Source organism: Pocillopora verrucosa, chromosome 9 (assembly GCF_036669915.1).
Source record: "Pocillopora verrucosa isolate sample1 chromosome 9, ASM3666991v2, whole genome shotgun sequence".
Classification (NCBI taxonomy): domain Eukaryota; kingdom Metazoa; phylum Cnidaria; class Anthozoa; order Scleractinia; family Pocilloporidae; genus Pocillopora; species Pocillopora verrucosa.
In genome coordinates, this window is record NC_089320.1 from 13,891,368 (window position 1) to 13,915,075 (window position 23,708).

At 37.3% G+C, this 23,708-nt stretch overlaps 3 protein-coding genes across 3 annotated transcripts; all 3 read right to left on the bottom strand.

Annotated features, from left to right (window-relative positions):
- Positions 1–270: 270 nt before the first annotated feature.
- LOC131775412 (uncharacterized) lies at positions 271–17,441 on the bottom strand. The gene is made up of 10 exons (XM_059091515.2): positions 17,402–17,441; positions 11,922–11,976; positions 9,639–9,765; positions 6,994–7,168; positions 5,762–6,002; positions 3,262–4,535; positions 2,468–2,605; positions 1,862–1,992; positions 980–1,136; positions 271–519 (listed from the first exon to the last, which is right to left on the bottom strand). Exons 4-10 carry the CDS (start codon positions 7,139–7,141, stop codon positions 371–373), a joined length of 2,238 nt encoding a protein of 745 aa, XP_058947498.2. The 5' UTR covers positions 7,142–7,168; positions 9,639–9,765; positions 11,922–11,976; positions 17,402–17,441; the 3' UTR covers positions 271–370.
- Positions 13,642–14,986, bottom strand: LOC131775405 (adrenocorticotropic hormone receptor-like). The gene has a single exon (XM_059091508.2). The coding sequence runs from the start codon at positions 14,781–14,783 to the stop codon at positions 13,752–13,754; it is 1,032 nt and encodes a 343-aa protein (XP_058947491.1). The 5' UTR covers positions 14,784–14,986; the 3' UTR covers positions 13,642–13,751.
- Positions 17,442–20,854: 3,413 nt separating the features above from the next.
- On the bottom strand, positions 20,855–22,906 carry LOC131775390 (adrenocorticotropic hormone receptor-like). Its single transcript, XM_059091490.2, has one exon. The coding sequence runs from the start codon at positions 22,676–22,678 to the stop codon at positions 21,659–21,661; it is 1,020 nt and encodes a 339-aa protein (XP_058947473.1). The 5' UTR covers positions 22,679–22,906; the 3' UTR covers positions 20,855–21,658.
- Between the last annotated feature and the right edge of the window lie 802 nt (positions 22,907–23,708).

Here is a 23,708-nt window from a genome sequence, read left to right on the forward strand (position 1 = left end):
CAATATTCGGAAATCACTGCTTGAAAGTATGGATAATCGATCTGCTATTTTCTCCAGAAGTGCGTGGACAGAACTCTCACATGAGCAGCAGATCATTTCAAGAAAGACACCGTTGGAAGGTATTTCGCACGAGCAGACCATTATTTTTTGGTAGTTATTTGCAGTTCACGTGGTGGGCTAAAAGGCAAAATTCGTACATCGAGTGATGAGATATGACTTATGCAATACATTTCTGAAGCCATGTTTCACATCATCAGTTTCAAATTTTTATTGAGCTGAGTGAGATTTCATGATGTTGAATATTCTGTCAAAAGACAAGTGAGAGTTAAATCTAAAATACTGTACATCAATAATAAATCCCACGAGTAGGCTATGTTGCGATTTTCCTGACATGAGTCGACCCGGACTGGCATTCATTTGTATCAGTGTGGTTTGTGGGGCTGAATCGTGACACACAGTAAGCCTTTATCTTGCTATATGTCCGTCTGTTTGCCACGAAAGCCAGAAAAATGAAGAATCCTATAAATAACAGGGTGTTAATGAATCACTGTATAAGTGGAACCACTTACATTAATTTCCAACTAAAAACATTGATTTAATGGAGATGAATGTTTGATCAGAAGGAAGGTGAAATAATTTCATATGAATTTTTGATCATGGTAACATGATAATGTGATAACAAAACGTCGAATCAAGGAGTCTTCTATGGTGTAATTGATCATAGTAGTATGATGATGGGGTAACAAAACGTAGAATCAACGAGTCTTCTATGATGTAGTCATTAGCGCCCTCGATATTAAGGATTAGATGACATTGATGTCTTCTAGCAAAAAGGAAAAAGAATATTCAGGATTGCACCTGAGTGGAATATTCGATTTTTTATCCAAATGTTTTGGTCCGTTTCAATGATTCTTCGGTACAGATTAAAGTCATGGACCTACCTTTTACTTGCTAACCGTCATTTGCATAGAAAACGTACCTTGAAGACTGTTTAAAATCACAAACAAATAATTCAGAAACTCCACTTTGGCAAATGGAACGATGAAACCCAATATCCAGGTGAAGCCAATAGACGAAGACAGCTTTAAGTACAGGATAAGAAGACTGGTCTCGTTACTTGTTACGTGACGCGTGGTCTGTCATGAAGGAAAAGGTTATTTGCTTTGTTACTAGCTAGGGACAAAGGACGAAACAGGGTACCAAAGAGAAGTTGACTCACAAGCAAAAGAATAACTTTCTGACGAAGAGCTAACGCTCGAAACTTCAGCTTGAGAAACTCTTAAGTGTGGCCAATTCACGTTATAAACTCAGTTGACAAAACAAAACTATCTTATGACCACCCCTCCCCCCACCGGCGCAGCACCACAATTTCTTACTCCATTTGCTCCCACAAACTTTCGACATTGCTCGTCGCTTGTCAAATATAAATTTAGTGATGGCCTATCTCACCATGAAGTTCTCTGTAGCTCAATGGTGAAGTGGATGAAGGTTTATGACTCATTTGCCATTTGGGACTTTTTCCATCAGAGTTTTTGCTTTAACCTACGCTAGTGAAAAAATCCAACAGCATCTTTTTTTTCTTATTGACGACCTAGTTTAAAATTTATTGTCTTTCCAGTAATCTTTTAGGGAGTCTAAGATATTTGATTGGATCAAGATAAACGTCGTAAGCTCATTGTCAATGAAGCAATAAGTACTTAGAAAAACGTGGGCAAGATCAACTGAAAATACCATGGTTCCCTAAACCGTTAGAACTTCGTACAACCGCAAACCGCTCAATAACGGCCACCAACACTTTTACAGAGAAATAATCATGTTGAGTCAGGTCTTGCATGAATAGAAGAGAAACTTCGAGAACTACCTTCTTAACTTTCCAAATAGAAGCCATCGTGTAGGAAAGAGCAGCTATGTTGAAAATTATGATGACTGCCACGGGTAGACCAAGTACCAGAAGAAGTGCTTTGCCATTTGAAATCCAGCAAAAAATGTCACCTAATTGAAAAATCAGGAAGCTCTATAGAATGCATGGGAGAGACACGTGTGTTGATCAAGTGTACAGCAGGTATTCATTGAATTAAATTACCAAACGAACTTTAAAAAAATATAGCGCTGAAATCTTGGAGAATGCACGTAAAGAGATTTTGAGGCGTGCATGTTAAGAGTTAAGGGGAACGACCTTTACATTAAGTAAAAAATCACAAAGACTGTATTCTGGAGTGGAAAAAAAATTTAAGAGAAACGAATGGAGCTGATAAGAAACAAGTCTGATTAAGGATAGCAGAGATTAGTATGGATTGCAGATAACCAGTTCTCATTTGGACAAACCACGAAGTAACTGCTTGTAGGAATAAATAAAGGGCCAAATAAAAGTGGGTGTTACGATATATTTCTAGGAATTCTACCCACAGGGCTCGAAAAAGAGTTCAGTCAGGGGTTGAGGGAGATTGTTTTCACTGTACCGTCGTACCGTATCCAATGCTGAATGCGTCTGTTTTATCCAGAGTTACACTTGTGATCACAACAAGAGCAGGAGTGATCCAGGCAAATACGCAGTATACCATTAACGCATTTGTGTTACCACTAGAACGAGAATGTGCTGGTTGCCCTGTTTTTGAAAATAGATATATTTGTTAGTTTAAGCAATCGGAGAGACCAAGATAAGTCTCGTAACCAATATCTCTAATTTTATTGACTCTAAAGTCTTACTCTATTTACATCTGCGCTTTTTGCTTCCTTATACCTTTATTGCAAAGGACTTTAAACAAATGAATAAATTGATGAAATGCTAAATGCAGTTTGGAGGTTGGAGGTCTAATAGAAACAGGAGGTGCGAATTATGTAATTCAGACTCAGACCATAAAGTTCGCACTCAAGTTGTCCACAAACAAGTCAAAAATTGAACATATCGATTTTCGTTCTCACCATGTCCTCCTCAGCTACCGTCAATGATGATAAAGATAAAGGTAAACGTATTTTTGTAGCGCCGGTATCCTGTTGTTCATTACAATGAATTTCATGTTTGAATTCTTTAACTTCAAGAAAACGAGAGCTACGATTTAACCGTTGCTTTTGGTAAGGTGTTTTCAGGCTCCGAGACCAAAATAAGGTCAACACGTTTCCTTCTTACTACTTTACGAAAATATAATTTTCGACAGTATTTAGTGTGCAACTCCTAATTGATATCACACTGGTAAGAGAGCCTACCATCTCGGTTTAAAAGAAGCACCAAATATGCATCTTAAAGTCCATGAAATAAGTTACCTGTGGCTCCAAACGTCTTTGCCACATCAAATGCCAAAACTCCCATCCAGAAAAATGAACACAACAGGAAATAATGGAGTAGAATGGACACCGTCATGCAAAAATGTGGCTTGTCGGTCTCACCAGATAGAAAGAACATGGTATGGTACAACAACATTGCACAGGAAAGATTCATGAGGTTCTTCCCTGGCAAATTCCTCAGCTCTGCAATTGCAATGTAAGTACCAAGAAGAAAAAGTAGGGAGATTATGGAGGTGGTGCATCCGATGTAAGTTAACACTTGTCGTGGTGTGATCTTTCTTGATGCGACTGTTTCTGTCACGACATAGTTACGACTGAGGTTCATACAAAGGAAGAGAGATGACCCATTGATAAAGAAGCTTTCATTACCGTACGATTGTTTGTGCAATGGAATCCATACTGAGCCGTTAGTTTGAATTCTAACAGAATTTAGTTCCATTTCGACAAAGGAACAGTTGATGGAACTTTCATTATTCGTAGCAATGTGAACGCTGACTTGAATGCATTTTTCAGTGAAGGGATCAAATACGGTTCCTTCAGCACACAGCTTGTTCATTACGACAGTCTTCTGTTTTCCCAGTCTTATGGTGTGGAAAGAGGAGGAAAAGTCGAATAAGATATCCAAGGGAGGTGTGCCAGGTTTTGTAGGTGGTGGTGGTGGTGGTGGTTGTGGATTCACTGAGAAGCAGGCACAAGAATATGCGCTAATGTCTTTGCCCTTGCAGATTTCACAATGTGGATTCTTTTCTTGAGCGCTGTAACAAACAGGAAAGGCGTAAAATGAACATAAATCGGGCAGCAGTGGTTCTGCTTGAATTACCGTTGGATCTGAACAGCTTTGCTCTATGGCCAAGCATTGCTTTAGCAGATGCTTATTACCAGTTGGTGCTTTGAATTCCCATTCACATCTCGTCATTATGTATTCCAACATCTGTGATCTGTCCTTTGGAACGTTATGAGTGCTAATACCTTTGCATGAGGCGGAGAATTTCCAGTATGTCTGATTCTTAGCATGATTGCATTTAGAACAGAACACATTCTTGTACGTGAGTTTTTCCTCCATGTCTGTTACAGGCAAAAGTCTGAGAAGATTTGTCGCGGTGGGTTTTTCAACGCATAGGGAATTCAGACTCTGGTCGGGATTGTTTGATGGACAGCTGGAAATCATTACGAACCCATAATCCGTCGAGTTGTTCGTTTTTATACACTTCTGCTTAGTAGGGCTCTTTTTCGGTGTCTTGGAAACCTTACACCTTGAAGAAAAGGGATAAGTAAGTACGACTGGCCGACTGAACTGAACTGATAGGTCACAGAAACCGCCAATGTGGAAAAAAAAACTAGTTCAATTAAGTGGTTAATCGATCGGGATGTCAAGTATCATTCCCTTAGTTAGTCAGTCTGTACTTTCATGGTCTCCTATGTATGTGAGTTAGTCTGTCCATCCTCATATTGAGGTATAAAACTGATCTGTGTTATCTAAAAGGTGTATCACTGTGCTAGCGAATTGAAGGTTGACCAAAGATCTTTAATCTTAAAAGAAGAAAAAAGTCGTCTTTGGTCTGATGAAGATGTTGATGTTGAGTGCTTTAAAAAGTAAACTTTTTTGGTGGAAAGTCAGCCACTGAGGTTGTCAAGGAGTCAGGCAGTCGACCACTTATCCTTCCCCTTCGATGGATCAACCTCATTTATGTTAATAGACATAACGAAGTATCAGTGAAATTTAGTATTATCAACTGAGTTGATAACGTAAATTGCCCACTGTAAAGAGTTTTAAAAGCTGACGTTTCGAGCGTTAGCCCCTCGTCCTCGCTCGAAACGTCAGCTTTTCAACTCTTTACGGTGGCCAATTTACTTTATCAACACAATATATGTACTAGATTACCCTGTTATACTCTCCCACCGACGCAATAAGTAAATTTCTTTAGAAAATTACCCCCTTTATTCATTTGAAGTAAAATGCGCAAGATGAAATCCATGACCTTTCTTTCTGAAACTGCTTCAAGCTGCGTCAAAGAGCTTCTATTTAGAGAACTACGAAATATTTATGTGTTATCTACTAACCAGGAGATGAAAGAACTTTGGTAAACTTAAGGTTTGAAGCTAAACTCGACGCCGCGCAAATTGAAAATGCATATGAGCAAGCAAATAATGCCTTCATATGGAATTGACAAGAACAGAGGTGTTTTCAAGGATTAAGCTACAAGACTTAATTGTCAAAAGAGTGGTTTGCAGTTTGCATGTTATCACTCTTAGTTCTAAATGTTTTGGGAAGGGAATAAAAATAGGCCACATTAGATGTTCAGGTTAACCCACTTCGAGAAAAAAATTCATCCTTTGTAGATCCTTCTTGGAAGTTAGAGAGTGCATGGCAATAACGACATGACAATGAAGGAATTACTTTAGAAATTAGTCCTTCTTGGAAGGACTTAGTTTTCCAACTTAACCCCCCCCCCTTCCTTATCCTGTCAAAATGTATTACCTCAAGAAGTAATCGAAGCAACAATCCCCCAACTTGAAACATAACGTATCGCAATAGCAAGGCCTTTTGTACGCTCGTTCTTGGTCTTGGTCGTCCAAAGGGCATATCCGAGTGCAGGAATACTCGGCTGAGGGGCACATCCTTGTCATATCAAATGGGGAAGAAGTCATGTTTAGTCTAATGAGGAAGCTACTTGTGCTTATGGTCTTGTTATGATACTGAATCAGCAGATCCTTTACGGCTGGTGCAAAAATAAAATGAAATTGCGAACAATTAAATAAAATGAGAAACAGAAAAGTTCAATTAAATAGTACTTGATATTTCCCTATATTTTTAACTTTAAATGTTCTTGAATTCACAGTCATAAAGTCATAATATCCCCACCATGGGAATATTTAATCCACCAACTGAAAGCTTACATACTCTCAAGAAGATTTTGTTGTTTCATGAACAATTCTAACTTTTCCTGGCTCCTGAAATTATTGAAGACAGCCTAAAAAATATAGCCTGGTTTAATCAAAACCTTTTATCATTATACATTTAGTCTAAAGCAGTTCTTAAACTTGTATTTAGACGTCTCAACTGAACCACGCTATATTAGAGAATACAGATGTTGATTTTCAGAGAATCTGAGTCAGAAGACTGCTGGGCGTGATACAACGCTGCAAGGCTTCACAATTTATTGGGGTCGTCTCAATTCTTCATTCGTTTGAGGTTGTGGAACTAATTGACAATTGATATTTTGGAAGCTATCAGGTCCCCATAAGTAAAACACAATTAGTAGAATTAAAGATATTAGACACCCAGAAATCCTTCAACAGCATTTCTGTATTGCTCTCTTTAGTAAGAGTATGGCCTTCTTTACATCGCATAGAGGTTTAATAATGACAATGTAGCTGTATTACAACATGAACCGTATAAAAGTATGGAGGCGTTAGTAACAGAATATCTCAGTAAAGTATAACGTATAACGTTCAAAGTCGACAACAGTCCCGGCTTTAGTTACATACACTCTATATTTCTGATGGGGAAGCTGGGGGGAGGTGGGGTTGGGAGGGACTGCTTATTAGTAAACCATTTTCTGATCCTGGCCGATTCAGCCTCTTCGCCGTTTTCAAGCCATTTTTTCCGGAAAGTTGCATTCATTGCTGAGCCCGATCTGTACGTACAAGTCAAGCACTGTCACTGAGGGCAAATGCAGATAGAGACGTTATCTTGCTATTTCTACTTACGTGCGGGAGTAGATAAAGAAGGTTGGATTCCTGGTGCGGGAGTAAGTGGAGGAGGTTGCAATCCTGTTGTATTTGGTGCAGGTACTGATGAGTTAGCTGCTTTTTCAAAGCCACAAAAGAACATCACAGTGAATATCAAGATCAGCATCGTCTTTAGACCAACAGCTTGTGTAATCTGCAAGAAGTGAGGTAGTGGAGTGCCCCATTACTGATTTGCTTTAGTGTTATTAATGCCCTTAAAACGGTGGTTAGTTTGAAGTCACTCACAGACGAGAGTTGGTCCTCGTGGCACTTTAAACTCTAGCTTGCCTGCGAATGCTTTGCACAGCTTCCACGACTTATGTAAATCCTGCCAGGGCGCTTTGATTTAAAAACAGAAAAACTACGAAAGGCCCAAAACTGATATTTACAATTTGAATAGCAATATTATTCTCATAGAAAAGTAAAACGAAAAATACTTCTTTTCTCGTGAACAAGTCAATATACCTATGCGTCATTCCTATCAGGCATTTAATTCATTTTATTTCCTTTTATATAGAACACAGCACATTTCCACTGAAAGCCTTGGTTCTTTCTGTCAATTCTCTTACTCCTAAGAGTGAACAAGGCAGAATTTACCTTTTTATAGAAATATAATATCTCGCACATAAGTGATGGTTACAAGAAAGATATCAATTAGGAGATTATTATTTTGAAGTTGATCCAATACTAAATCCTCCGAACAAACATCATAAGAATTGTAGGGCAGACAGTAAAGAGATTATTGATGAGATCTTGAGAGTGAAAAGGATAAAAGAAGCACTAACATGAAATAATATCTAGAGGTATAATAACCATAACGGTACCACAATCTGCATGTATCGTATTTCTCTATTCCATACTTATGTTCAAGTGGGCTTTTTACATCTGACCAGCTGGAATTTGGCAAGAGAATTAAGAAACCGATGAATTCTTTGGGCGCATTTTTTTTCTTTCTTAAACGAAAATAAAAGTCGACTGTTTTTTTTTTTTCCATTTCTAGTTGTAACGGTCAAATCATTTAAGTAAATAGCATTTTTTAGATCACTCAGTTGCTCTTTCCACTCTTCGCTTGAGTCCATCGTTACGATAGGTTTGTCGCCTACAACTAGACTTTCGCAGGGAACGCAACGGTAACGGAGGAAGTAACTTGATGGGCACGACATAGCTGCGGGAATGGAAACTCGTATCGGCGTTTCCTCCTACACAAGACGTACTTCGGCATGCTTAGTTCGGGCGTAAAGGGTCAAATTCCGTCTGTTTCTCACTGAAGTTTATTTTATTTCACGCCGACAGCTGCCATGAACACTAGCGTACTTAATAGTGTAATCTTTCTGATCACAAGTAGAGTGAACGATGTAAGCAAAAGGTTTACGATGTACTTCCCTAACCTCATAACTCCCGTGAGCGACCAAGACAGAATTACTCCTGACCATATCATACAATATCATGCAAACAAGTTAGGAGAATAAAGAAAAATATTAATTATGGGATGACTAATTGATCCAAGACCAAATTCTCCAAATTAATACAATGAGAATCATTTGGCAGTTAATAAGGAGAATTTATAATGAGATTTTGGGACTTAAAGGGTCAAGTACTCTTGAGCGTGGGGTTCTATTGTTCTCTCAATTTACACTTTACGGTAATTTCCACTTAAATATTCCATCTGTCCGGAGAACACTAACCAAGAAAGGGGAAATTAATCATATAGTTTCGAAATTAGTTGCGGTAGAGCAACGTAGAGAGTAAAAATAAGAAGTTAATTAAAATTTCTGCTTATCTATGCGATGTTGGTGTTAATTTTGAACAGGTGGCAACGAGGAAAATTATCGTATGAAAAGAACTAAATTACGGACGCAAGTTCAGCTGGCAACTTTCCTGAGAAATAATTTACCAGAAAAGGTCGCTACCAGGAATGTTAACATAACAATGTCCACTTACAGGTGCACCAAGGCGGCGAGTACAAAGCGATATTTACTATTGATAGTTGAAAGACCTTACTGTTGCCTTTTATTTTTTTTTAAACATTAAAATGAAAGAAACGCAAATGAGTTGAGAACGGCTAAAGTAATAAATAAATTGTTCCAAGTCGCACGGAAAATCACTAAATTTTTCCTTAAGACTATAAAAAAAAGAGCTACAACAAAATACAATCAAAAAGTAAAAAAACAAAAAACAAAATACTAAAGAAGAAAAAAGCAATGGAAAGAAACAAAAAGCAATGGAAGCTGTTTTGAGAATAATTCTTTCATTCTCTGAAACATTCTGTTTTTCTAGATTAAACAAAGGGAAAGTCGACTTTACAAAATTTTTGTACATACGAGAGAATCTGTCTTTTAGGTATTTTTTATTTAGTTTTATTCGCTAAAAGGAAAAAAAAGTAATTCATGCAATGCCCATAAAATTAACTCAGCAGGCCAGTTGCATTTCCTTACTTTGCACAATATTACAACGTTGACACGAAGTTGACAAAACTATGTTTTCTAACCAAGTAATCTGCAGAATGTTTTGGAAAAGTTACCTGTATGTAACACACTGACGTGCATGATTCTTTAAAGGTTAAACAAAGTTTTAAAGTGATGACTTCCAATCGTTTAAAAATATAAGAAAAAAATTCTACTCACTATTCTTCAATTCCTACTTCAGACCTGGATTATCTTTTCCAAATGTATTTCAGTTCTAATGGTCCCACGTTGTACGACATACGACGTTATTCAAAAAGCTGGCAATCGTCGGCCCTATCTAGGAGCCCTATAGGAGAGGCATAAATAACCAAAATAAGCATTTTCAAATTAGACAAAAGTGCAAAAACAAGATGCCATCCCTTCATTTAAATTTTTTACAAACCTCAGGTTTCAGCTATTTCTTATTCACTTTCGACAAAAGTATTCTGCGCTCTATCTTGCCTGGCACGTATTAACAAACCTCAGCGAGCGATTTTACCCAGAATCAATCTGCATCATGGAACTTGCACATGATATTTTTTTAACATCCTTTTTTTCAGCGTGAGCCGCAATAGCGCCAGCACCAACTAAATTCGTATTTTAAGCACTAAATTAGTTATATATTATCATGACTAGGCATAACTATGCAAATTTGATTCTTCGTCAATCTACTTAGTATATATTATCCCTAGCAAAGCTAATTATGCGATAAACATGAAACTAAATAAAAAGGTTCATTTTTGTGGACCTTAATCTTGTTTTAACCATAAGCTCCTAATTTTCCAGAAATTAGAAAAAAAATGGAATTTCCATAACGAACAAAGAATAAAACATGGAAAATTTGCTGCAATGCTACCGAATGGGCAAATCTGATCGTGTTAACTGAGGTATTCTCCTAGTCATTTACCTCATGACATTTCAGCCCTGTAAGTTGTTCGATTCCTTTCTGTCTACCTTAAGTCATTGCTATACTTAAATGATTTACCTCTTAATCCAATAATGTCAGTAGAGGGAAAGAAATTGTGATGACTTGTTTAAGGCTTTCCTTTTGACTTGGAAGAATAGAAATATGCTCAATCCTTCGTAAAATTAACTTCCTTGCAAACAAAAAGACATCTCTCTTCCCTTTCAAAGGACGGGAAGCTCCGGACATTGGTAGTTTTTGTTGCTCACCATTATTTCATCGTCCTCCCTCGCAAGAGGGTTCCTTTAAGCGTAGGCAGATACTATTAAAAGTATGAGTTTGTTGCACAGGTTGAAGTTTATGACCAAAAATGTCAGAAACACAACTGGTAAAAGAGAGAAACGTTTACTTTCACGATTATGGCTTGATTTCACAATGCCTCATGATCTAATGAGTTTTAAACCTAAGCCAGCTGAGTATATCTTTTCAAGTGTAAATTATTTACGATGAAACGGTTCCATATTTGAAATTTTTTTTTTTGCATGGGTTAAGCAAATATCTAATAACTTAAGTGTAACCTGTCTCATTTAGACTGAAAAGAAACTTATTGGATTTTTGAAACTAATAAATCTTTTCGATTGTACTAGCACCAAATCCTCTAATGTTCTTTCTGCACTTTTTCTGCAATGTCTTTTGTACATTGGTGGGTTTTTTAAAATTCATTTTCTTCTGATTGTCAAATATCCCATTTCCTCAAAATCGAAAAAAAATCTATTAAATTGGAGAAATATAACCGTACATTATCATGGCGTACGTCACTTAATTACGTCAACAAAGTTTCACTTTTGTAAAATACGTGAAGGATAAGTAACTGATGCAAGGGGAAAAAACACCCCTATGAATATTTAATTAACCCTAAAGTGACTATTATCGAATTTCCTCGCACAGTGTACTCTTGACCCAATCATCAATGCCATTAAGGAAATGATCATAGGCGAGAGAGGATATTGATTGCTACACAAATTCTCCTTTTTATTATCATAGCAAATGTATGGAGGACAGTTATTTTCATAGAAAATATAGGTACTGATTTTAGGGTTTGGAAACGCAACAAACTTAGCTAGCTGGGGGAATTATCAACTTGGTAGGCGTACCGTCATATATCAAATGATGCTCAGCTAGCCAGGTCTGAACCTTCTGAGCCGCCTTGACTAACTCTTTGTTTCTTGACGTTTACACACTAAAACATTTGCAGCAGTCTAAATGTATATCGCAAAAGTGTAAACTAACGCTGAAGAAGACGTACTCTATAAATAATGAATTTGACCAAGTTCTCTGCGGGGACGAAGAATTTAAGGCAACTAAACAGCCCTTTAACGTGAAACGAAGATGAGCTCCCTTCTGATGCATTCATATCCATCCCATAATGAAGAAAACGGCAAATTAAACAACAAATGAATCGATTAACTACATTACAACCCTATGGCATGAAGCATCTACAGGCAGAACTAACCGCCTTATTTACCAAATAAGTTGAAAATACATATCGTGAGTCATACCTTCCTTAATATCTCCAGAGCGCGCAATATAAAATAGTTAGTTTCCAGTGGTGTTCTTGAAGAAAGGACAAGGAAACAAATGTCATTAAGGAAATGATCATAGGCGAGAGAAGATATTGATTGCTACACAAATTCTCCTTTTTATTATCATAGCAAATGTATGGAGGACAGTTATTTTCATAGAAAATATAGGTACTGATTTTAGGGTTTGGAAACGCAACAAACTTAGCTAGCTGGGGGAATTATCAACTTGGTAGGCGCACCGTCATATATCAAATGATGCTCAGCTAGCCAGGTCAGAAAGTTCTGAGCCGCCTTGACAAAACAACAAGAGACAAATGAATTGATTAACTAAATTACAACCCTATGGCATGAAGTATCTACAGGCAGAACTAACCGCCTTATTTACCAAATAAGTTGAAAATACATATCGTGAGTCAGACCTTCCTTAATATCTCCAGTGGTGTGCTAAAATCTTCTTGAAGAAAGGACAAGGAAACAAAATAAAGAGGGAGGTGGGGAATGTCATGTTATCCTCCGCATCCCCCCTTCCTTCTATGTCTTACGGTTGAAGGGAACCTCAGGCCTCTCGCCATGTAAAAGTTCCAAAATATGTGACAATTGCTTTTCTCACTGATAAATTCTTAAAGTTTACATAGCGTTCTCGAATCTTGGCATGAGATGTGAAACATCAAATCAACAGTTTACCACTGAGTTCTCATTAAATATTTATTATTCCCACTTTTCTCACAATAGGTAAGCCGACAAGCTTAATGCTATATTTAAAACCATAGACCTGTATTTAAAACCATAGACCTCCATTATCTAAAAATATCCATGCATTTCTTCGAAATCATCTTTTTCTTGGTTTCTCATCGCCTCGAGGTCATCCAAAAAGGTCCAGAAGTTAAAAGGGCGGATACTGTTAGCCAATGGATAAATCGCTATCCAGTGATAAGTGTCAACAAACCGTACTGTGATTTCTACCGAATAGGGATTATTTTCTCAGTCAATTATGTTATCCACCCATCGAAAAACCGGAGCCAAATCGTTCCAAAGAAAATCTGCTCGACAAGCCCTTTTAAGCTGTATGCGGTTCAACCTGCATATTAAATTGATATTGTTCTGAAATTAAAGTTAAAATTGAAGTTGAAGCTATAATAGAAGAACAATGAACTGGTTGGCAAAGTGTGCCAATTCCAAGTCAAAATTTCTAGTTCGTCATACAAATACACACTTTGTTTACTCTAAAACCAATGCAACTTTCAAGTGTTCGCTCAGGATGAAAACTAAACGATTATATTAAGCTAGTTTAATTTCCGTTATTGTATTTCTTTGAAGGCTGTTGCCGGTTCACTTGATTGTCTAATTGCATTACTCAATTACGGAAAGGATGTTTGTTTACAAAACTTGCTTTGTTTAGTGTTCGGCTCATGTCAAAAGAAATGAGTAACTCAAATAAATACAAAGCTTTTTAGTTCGCTTGAAATTTTCAAATTGTTTTCACACCAGGCTGTTATTTTCAATTAGTTAGATCATGCATGGGTAAAATTCGGTTTTTAAACCTCAGTGACACCTTTTGTCAACATTCATCCTCTAACCTACCAATAAAAGGAGCTGAGTCATGAAAAATACTGAAAAATTCAAAAAACCAAATAGTCGTTAGTTTTGGTTGTAATTACCACTGTTATACATCACAGTTTTGGCAAAAACATATAGGCCAAATATAAATCACTTTATTTTACATTTTACAATACAATTATAAAACTAAGACCGGAAGTTCAATTTACTCCAGGATTTATCGTCTAACAGCCTCTTGTTATAAGGTGATCATATCCTTTCCTGAGCCTGCTTTCTTTCATCTAGATTGCCACCTTGTTCAGCGGAATTGTTAAGGGAGACGTCTGTGCTTATAGACGACAATTGTAGATTCAAATGTGGGACTGACCTCAGTCGCCTTAAACAAGCATGGCAGTCCAGCATGTTCTTGAAAGCTTTGCGGAAATTTTCTAATCTCCCCGCATACACGAAAGGATTTACCCCTGAATTGCCCATCACAAGAACAACCTTGATATCTCTGACCCAATGAATAAACACACAATCACAACTAGTACAAAAGCTTATGATATAGATACAAATACACGAAGGAAGATAAAAGACAAGAAATAGAGTTAACACGATAACCAATGTTTTGGTTATTTTAGCCTCCCACTTCACCGCTCGTTTCAAAGCCAAATTCTCCTCTGAGCTGTCATGCAGACTGTCCCATTGCCGTACTTGGCAACGCAGATACTTGAAAATCTTGGTAGTGGTGAATATCAGGACAGCAAAGGTGATAGCTATAGCAGTGTTGGCAAATACAAAGAGGAATTTGTTGAAGCCAATAATGAAGTAGACCATCGAAAGCAGAGCTGAAATAATCCATACCACCACAGATATCAATAAAACTCTGATGGAGCTAAGTTTGGCTCTGTACTGCAGAGGATACGTAATAGCGCAATAACGATCTAGTGCCAAGGCTATAAGGCTGAGAAGGGACGCTGTACATGAAGTGAAGTAAAGAATGTGCGACACGTCTTTGAAACCTTGCTGAAGCATACCGACCCCTTCAAAGATGTGATACACTGTACTCAAAGGGCCAAGTACGAGACCAACGACGAGATCTGCTACACTAAGATTCACCAAAAAGTAAGTGAACGGCGAACGCAGGTCTTTGTTTGGGTTCAATAACACAGCAAGGACAACCAACGAGTTGCCAACGGAAGCAACAACGGTGATAAAAATCGATGTAGACGCAGTAAAGAACGAGAGATATGTTGGAGCCGATGTGTTGTCACAGGGATACTTGCCAATTAATGACATTCTTTCTACTTCCTTACCTCAGGATTGTAATTTGCTGAAAGTAATCTTAGCAGCGATGATTCTTTTCCTTTTCAAGCTGTTTGCTACACAAACGTTGTCAAATTTCAAATTCACTGAGATAGAGCCAGATCATTCTCGGAACGCAGTTGCGCTAAACAGCGGTTTAACACGACAGAACACTAATACTTCCGGTTTTCTTAGTCTCGAACATTTCATTTTCGTTAAAAGCGAAATCAATTGAATATGCGACAATAATAACATACATTGAAAAAGCAGCTTAAAGCTTAAAGAAACTAGTAAATGGCCAGCGTTTATAATCAGTTTATTTGCTAATGGGAATATATAATTAGTCATGCACCTCATTTATTATATAAGTAAAAGCCTTTCTACTTCTGATAATATCGAGAATTATGTTGAAGGTCAAACGTGACTGACTCGTCGATTAAGTGTTGTCTGGGTTTCTAGGATTTTCTTTTGGTTTTCAACGCCTAATTCACACTGTAGATTAGGTACAAAACGCATCTATATTAAAGATTAAGCAAAACGCGACCCTGAGTACATATTTCTAGCCACAAATTTGCAATTTGTCAGACTTCCAAAAAAGACTTCCTCAGGGCGCGGAAGCGTCCATCTTAGTAAGTAATCCAACAGATGTTTAAATTTGACATGACACCAAATTTGCCCGACTAAGGGTAACATTCGAATTCGGTGATTCAATTCTCCCCTGCCGGTATTTCCCTAAACTATTCGTACGTTAGTCCCAATCAATTTTTAGGGCGAGTTTCCCCCTGTATATAAGTACCGGAAGATATTCAAGGTTGAAAGTAATATCGCCGACAGGTTATCGAATACATGGTATTGCCTTTAAATTCCTAGTGGAGCATACGGTATAACGTAATTTCCGCGCAAAAAAGTGTAAGGTAGCTGAATGTGTCTCTGCAAGATCGTATTGAGACATTATTTTACTCTGTTGCTTAGTCTTCATGACAAAATTTTGTTGACATTTGACTTTCGTTGGTTTGTTTTCGGCAATAAGTGTTAAAAAAAGATGCACGAAGGCAACAAATGAGGACTAAGTGGAGATTTTTATTCAAATTTTTTCTCGTGACTTACCTGTCTATTAAGGTTTGTCTGGATTTCTAAGATTTTCTTTTGGTTCTCAACGCCAAATTCACACTGGAGCTTGAGTACAAAACGCATATACAGCAAAGACTACGCAAAACGCAACCCTGAGTTATATTTCTAGCTACAAATTTGCAATTTGTCAGTCTTCCAAAGAGACTCCCTTAAGGCACACAATTGTTCATTTTAGTCAGTAATCCAACAAATATTTTTGCTAATGTTTGATCGGTTTAAATTTGACCCTGATGACACCAAATTTGCCCGACTTACGGGTAACATACGGTGATTCGATTCTCCCCTGCCGGTATTTTCCTAGTTTCCCTTGTAGATGAGGACCCAGAGATCTTCAAAGTTGAAAGTATTATCGCCGACAGGTTAGCGATTGATTTTATCGCTCTGACGAAGGGCTAACGCTCGAAACGTCAGCTTTTTTACCCTTTACGGTGGCTAATTTACGTTTTCAACCCTGTTGTTAACACTAAATTACCTGCTATACTCTCCCACCGACGCAGCACCACAGTTTCTTTAGAAACTTACCCCTTTATCGAATACATGGTATGTCCTTAAATTTCTAGAAAGACACCAGCTAAGCAAAGAAATGCAATCGATAGTACATACGGCATAACGCAATTTCCGTGCAAAAAAGTGAAAGGTAGGTGAATGTGTGTCTACAAGATAGCATTGAGGCATTTACTCCGTTGCTTAGTCTTCATGATAAAATTCTGTTGACATTTGACATTTTGTTGGTTTGTTTTCGGCAAGAAGTATAAAAAAGATGCATGAAGGCAACAAATGATGACCTAGTGGAGATTTTGTTCAAATTTTCTCTGTGTTAACCTGACATTTTGTTGCCTTCGACTTATTACAATTGAATAATACTTTTGTAATATCGCTTAGAACGTTTACATGTTTTGCATTCCGTTCCCCAGTATGTGTCAGACAAACATGAATAACAGTTATTATGCATATATCAAGTTCGAAAAGAGATAATCATCGCTTTTAAGATCGAGTCAAAGCCATTTCGACCCTATGAACCCGTATTAAATTATTTACATTGCTCAGAAGTTACAAGACCTGATCAAGGTTCTTTATATTTTTTTTTACGACCATTAACTTAGTACCACGGTTGTTTTGCCATTTACAGCATTGGATTGATCAGAGAAGTGTATGTAAGTATCAATCGCTATGAATATACCATAACTTTTTTTTAAAATTATTTTCTTTTCCATATCGAGAAACAATTCGGACATTCCTACGTCACTTTTGTCCATAATTTTGTTTGATATTAATGGGGGATTACGATCGACACTCTTACATTTAAGTCTAAGTCTTAAATTTTTATCATAATAACGTTCTATACCTTACTTTGCACAATTATACAACGTTGACACGAAGTTGACAAAACCACGTTTTCTAACCAAGTAATATGCACAATGTTCTGGAAAAGTTACCTGTATGAAACACACTTAAAAATATAAGAAAAAAATTCTACTCACTATTCTTCAATTCCCACTTCAGATCCAGAATGTCTTTTTCAAATGTATTTCAGTTCCGATGGTTCCACGTTGTACGACATACGACGTTATTAAAAAAGCTGGCAGTTGTCGGCTTTCGCTAGGAGCCCTATAAGAGAGGCATAAATAACCAAAATAAAAAAAAGTGTTTTCAAATTAGACAAAGATGCAGCATCAAGATGCCTGTAACTGCTTCCGTTGAAGCTTAGTGTTACCGCTCCCGAGAAAAGCTGCGGAATATTTTCTGGGTAGGTTGACGCCCCCGTGATTAGTTCTTTTCTGACAGAAAATTACAGTTAGCGTTTCAGTTCAAGATAAGACTCCGTGTCATCAAGATCGTTTTTGAAAAGAAGACAAGTTAGACTGTAATCCTCGATAAAGTAATCAAGACCCGCGAACGTTAGTAAGCAATAACTTGTTTTGTGATTATGTTCTCTAGCTTGTAGTCGTTATTCAAACCAAAATTTATCGCTCATTTTTACCTTTCTTTTGGTTCCTTTAATTGACACGTGCTCGTTTCCAAAATCGAGATTATTTTAAAGCTATGATCATAATACTTAGGTGATTTCTTTACGTAATAATTTCAGTTTACCGCTTCGATATGATAACTCAAGGAATAGAAAAGGAATAAATAAAGAAAAGATCCTATTTTGGTTTGGTGTTTATCGCATGCGCGTGTATCAACCCGGGAATCGATCTAGCCACTCTAGCTTGAAAAGAAACATTTACAATGCCATCCCTTCATTTTGATTTTTTTTATAAACTTCAAGCTTCAACTATTCCTTATTCATATTCGACTAAAGTATTTTGCGCTCCATCTAGCCTGACACGTATTAACAAACCTCAGCGGCGAGCGATAAACATGAAACTAAATAAAAAGGTTCATTTTTGTGGACCTTAATCTTATTTTAACCATAAGCACCTAATTTTCTAGAAATTAAAAAAAATGGAATTTTCAGAACGAGCAAAAAATAAAACATGGAAAATTTGCCTCAATGCTAGCGAATGGGCAAATCTCATCGCGTTATCTGAGGTATTCTCTTAGGCATTTACCTCATGGCATTTCAGCTCTGTATGTTGTTCGATTCCTTCCTAATGTCTACCTTAAGTCATTGCTTGACTTAAATGATTTATTTCTTGAGTCTATCTCTTTCTCTCTCATTTTTTCTCGAAAACCCAACTTGCATTAAAATATACAAAATCCAAAAATGTCAGTAGAGGGAAAGAAACTGTGATAACTAACTTGTTTAACGCTTTCCTTTTGATCTGGAAGAATAGAAACATGCTCAATCCTCCGTAAAATTAACTTCCTCGCAAACAAAAAACAACTCTTTTCCCTTTCAAAGGACGTAAGCTCCGCACATTAGTAGTTTTCGTTGCTCACCATTATTTCAACTTTCTCCCTCGCAAGAAGCTTAAGGTTCCCTTTTAGTGTAGGCAGATACTATTAAAAGTATGAGCTTGTTGCGCAGGTTGAAGTCTATGACCAAAAATGTCAGAAACACAACTGGTAAAAGAGAGAAACGTTTACTTTCACGGTTCTGGCCTAATTTCACAATGCCTCATGATCTTATGAGTTTTAAACCTAAGCCAGCTGAGTATATATCTTTTCATGTGTAAATTATTTATGATGAAACGGTTCCTTTTTTCAATTTCCTTTTTTGCATGGGTTAAGCAAATATTTAATAACTTATAAGTGTAACTGTCTCCTTATTTAGACTGAAAAGAAACTTATTGGATTTTTGAAACTAGTAAATGTTTTCTATTGTACTAGCACCAAATTCACTGATGTTCTTTCCACTTTTTCTGCAATACTTCTGTACATTGGTGGGTTTTTTTAAGTTCGTTTTCCTCTGATTGTCAAATATCCCATTTCCTCGGCATCCAAAAAAAATCTGTTAAATTGGAGAAATATGACCTTATATTTTCTTGGCTTACGTCACTTAATTACGTCAACAAAGTTTCACTTTTGTAAAATAAATGATAAGTAACTGATGCAAGGGGAAAAAACACCCATACGAATATTTAATTAACCCTGAAGTGACTATTATCGAATTTCCTTGCACAGTGTACTCTTGACCCAATCATCAATGTCATTAAGGAAATGATCATAGGCAAGAGAAGATATTGATTGCTACACTCCTTTTCATAATCATAGCAAATGTATGGAGGACAGTTATTTTTATAGAAAATATAGGTACTGATTTTAGGGTTTGGAAACGCATCAAACTTAGCTACTTGGGGGAATTACCAACTCAGTCGGCGTACCGTCATATATTCAATGATGCTCAGCTAGCCAGGTCAGAAAGGACTAAGCCGCCTTGACTAACTTTTTGTTTCTTGATGTTTACACATTTAAACATTTGCAGCAGCCTAAATGTTGATGGCAAAAGTGTAAACTAGCGCTGATTCGAGGGGGTTGTATAGAGACGTGAACGAGGGAGAAGAAGAGGGGGATGGGTTGGAAGAAGAAGCTTTCAAGGCTTGCCATCAAGATTTGCTCAGCTCTCCAGAGTTCAAACTGAATTCGATGCGAGACCATTGATTCCTACTTATGGGCCACGTATCGCCGCCTTTACTTCTAACTGCAATTTTGATCAGCTTCTGGCGGTTCTTGATTATATCTTTTCTTTCCTCGACTGAGCTGTGAACATCGGCAACGCAGTCATCAGTTGAAGTCAAAATATTGTTCACTGTGCGAACTTATTTCAAAATGTTATCGATCCCCTTTTTGTCTGATCTTCGAGGCTTCCTTTTCGATTTTGGTGTTCCTCTCCATCTGTTTGCTTATTTGGAAGACAAGGAGCCCTTGAAAAGGGAGAAGACGCAATTTAAAAATTATGAATTTGACCAAGTTCTCTGCGAGGACGAGGAATTTAAGGCAACTAAACAGCCCTTTAACGTGAAACGAAGAGGAACTCCCTCCTATGTATTCATATCTATCCCATAATGAAGAAAACGGCAGAATGAACAACAAGAGCTACAGGAATTGATTAACTGATTGACTGATTAAATAGCTACTAAAAATAATTACAACCCTATTGCATGAAGTAGTATATACAGGCAGACCTAACCGCTTTATTTACTAAATAACAGTTGAAAATACTTATCGTGAGTCATACCTCCTTTAATATCTCCAGAGCGCACAATATAAAAGAATTCATTTCCAGCGATATGCTAAAATCTTCTAGAAGTAAGGCAACAAGGAAACAAAATAAAGAGGGATGTGGGGAGTGTCACGTTATCACCCTCATCCCCAATCACCCATCCCCCTTCCATGTCTTACAGTTGAAGGGGACCCTAGTTCTCACGCAATGTAAAAGCTCCAAAGTATGTGACAAGAGCCTTACTCACTAATAAATTCCTTAAAGTTTACATAGCGTTCTCGAATCTTGGCATGAGATGTGAAACATCAAATCAACAGTTTACCACTGAGTTCTTATTAAGTATTTATTATTTCCATATCTCTCACAAAAGGTAGGCTAAACCAGAGCCAAATCGTTCTACAGAGAATCTGCTCGACAAGCCCTTTTCAGCTAAATGCGGCTCAGCCTGCACTTTAAATTGATATTGTTCTGAAATTAAAGTTGAAATTGAAGTTGTAGCTATAACAGCATAGCAATGAATTGGTTAGCACTATAAAAGCAATGCAACTTTCTAGTGTTCGCTCAGAATGAAAATCAAACGATATTACTAAGCTAGTTTAATTTCCGCAATTGCAATTCTTTTCAGGCTGTTTTTGCCAGTTCACTTGGTTCCCTAATTGCATTTCTTTTGTAAGTGATCCGGTTAACATAATTGCTTAATAATATACTAATGACGGGGTGTTCGTTTACAAAAAGTAAATTAATAATTCAAATGAATACAAATTTCTTTAGTTTGCTTTAAATTTTCAAATTGTTTGCGCACTAAGCTGTTATTTTTAATTGGTTAAATCATGCATCGCCGAAATTTCGGTTTTTAAATCTCAATGGCACCTTTTGTCAACATTAATCCTCTAGCTTGCCGATAAAAGGAGCTGACCCGTGAAAAATACTGAAAAATTCAAGAAACGAAATAGTTCTTAGTTTTGGTTATAATTACCACTCGTATACATCACAGCTTTGGCAAAAACGTAAGGGCCAGTTGTAAATCACAACATTGTACATTTTACAATATAATTGTAAGGCCGGGAGTTCAATTTACTCCAGAATTTATCGTCTAACATAGCCTCTTGTTATAAGTTAATCATATTCTTTCCTAAGCCTGCTTTATTTCCTCTAGATTGCCATTTTGTCCAGCGGAATTGTAAGAGGAGACGTCTGTGTTTACAGACGATAATTGTAGATTCAAACGCGAAACTGACCTCAGTCGCCTTAAACAAGCATGGCAGTTCAGAATGTTCTTGAAAGCTTTGCGGAAATTTTCTAATCTCCACGCATACACGAAAGGATTTACCCCTGAATTGGCCATCACAAGAACAAACTGGATATCTCTGACCCAATGAATAAACACACAATCACAACTAGTACAAAAGTTTATGATATAGATACAAATACACGAAGGCAGATAAAAGGCTAAAAATAGAGTTAGCATGATAACCAACGTTTTCGTTATTTTAGCCTCCCACTTCACCGCTCGTTTCAAAGCCAAATTCTCCTCTGAGCTGTCATGCAGACTGTCCCATTGTCGTACTTGGCAACGCAAATACTTGAAAATCTTGGTAGTGGTAAATATCAAGACAGCGAAGGTGATAGCTATAGCAGTGTTGGCAAATACAAAGCGGAATTTGTTGTAGCCAATAATGAAGTAGACCATCGGAAGCAGAGCTGAGATAATCCATACCACCACGGATATCAATAAAGTTCTGATGGGGCTAAGTTTGGCTCTGTACTGCAGAGGATACGTAATAGCGCAATAACGATCTAGTACCAATGCTATAAGGCTGAGAAGGGACGCTGTACATGAAATAAAATAAATAATGAGCACCACGTCTTCAAAACCTTGGCTAAGCGTACCGACCCCTTCAAAGATGTGATACATTGTACTCAAAGGGCCAAGTACGAGACCAACGACGAGGTCTGCTACACTAAGATTCACCAAAAAGTAGATAAACGGCGAACGCAGATCTTTGTTTGGGTTCAATAACACAGCAAGGACAACCAACGAGTTGCCAACGGAAGCAACAACGGTGATAAAAATCGATGTAGACGCAGTAGAGAACGAGAGATATGTTGGAGCCGATGTGTTGTCACAGGGATCCTTGCCAATCAATGACATTCTTTCTACTTCCTTACCTCAGGATTATAATTTGCTGAAAGCAATCTTCGCAGCGAAGATTCTTTTTCTGTTCAAGCTATTTACTACAAAAACGTTGTCAAATTTCAGTTTCACTGAGATAGAAACTGATCATCCTCGGAACGCATTTGCGCTAAACAGCGGTTTAACACGACGGAACACTGATACTTCTTGTTTTCTTTGTCTCAAGCGTTTCATTTTCGTTGAAAGCGAAATCAAATAAATATGCAACAGTAATAAGATACATTGGAAAAGCCTCTTAAAGCTTAGATAAACTGTTTTATTTAATTAAAAGCCTTTCTACTTCTGATAACATCGAGAATTATGTTAAAGGTCAAACGTGACTGACTCATCGATTAAGTGTTGTCTGGGTTTCTAGGATTTTCTTTTGGTTTTCAACGCCTAATTCACACTCTAGATTAGGTACAAAACGCATCTATAATAAAGATTAAGCAAAACGCGACCCTGAGTACATATTTCTAGCCACAAATTTGCAATTTGTCAGACTTCCAAAAAAGACTTCGTTAGGGCACGCAAGCGTCCACTTTGTATAGGTAATCACATGAGGCCAAGTACTATTAAGGATTAATTGCACGAGAGTTTTCAAAATTTTCCAAAATTGCCCGAGTCGCGAAGCGACGAGGGCAATTTGGAAAATTTTGAAAACTCAAGTGCAATTAATCCTTAATAGTACGAGGTCTCATGGGATTACTTGTTTATCAATAAAGGGCAAAATTTATACGAAGGAAAATCACGCGCGCAGTCTAGTTTTAACAAATTTCAAGATAACGAACGGTTGCTATGCAACGGATTAGCCAATCATTAACAGGTAATCATGCCCTCTCTTGATTACTAAAAATGCCCTCGATTAAGAAAAAATGCCCTCTCTCTCAACCAATCAGCGCTCAGTAATTTTGCCCTTTATTGATAAAGTCAGTAATCAAACGGATGTTTTCGGTTATGCTCGATCGGTTTAAATTTGACATGACACCAAATTTTCCCGACTAAGGGT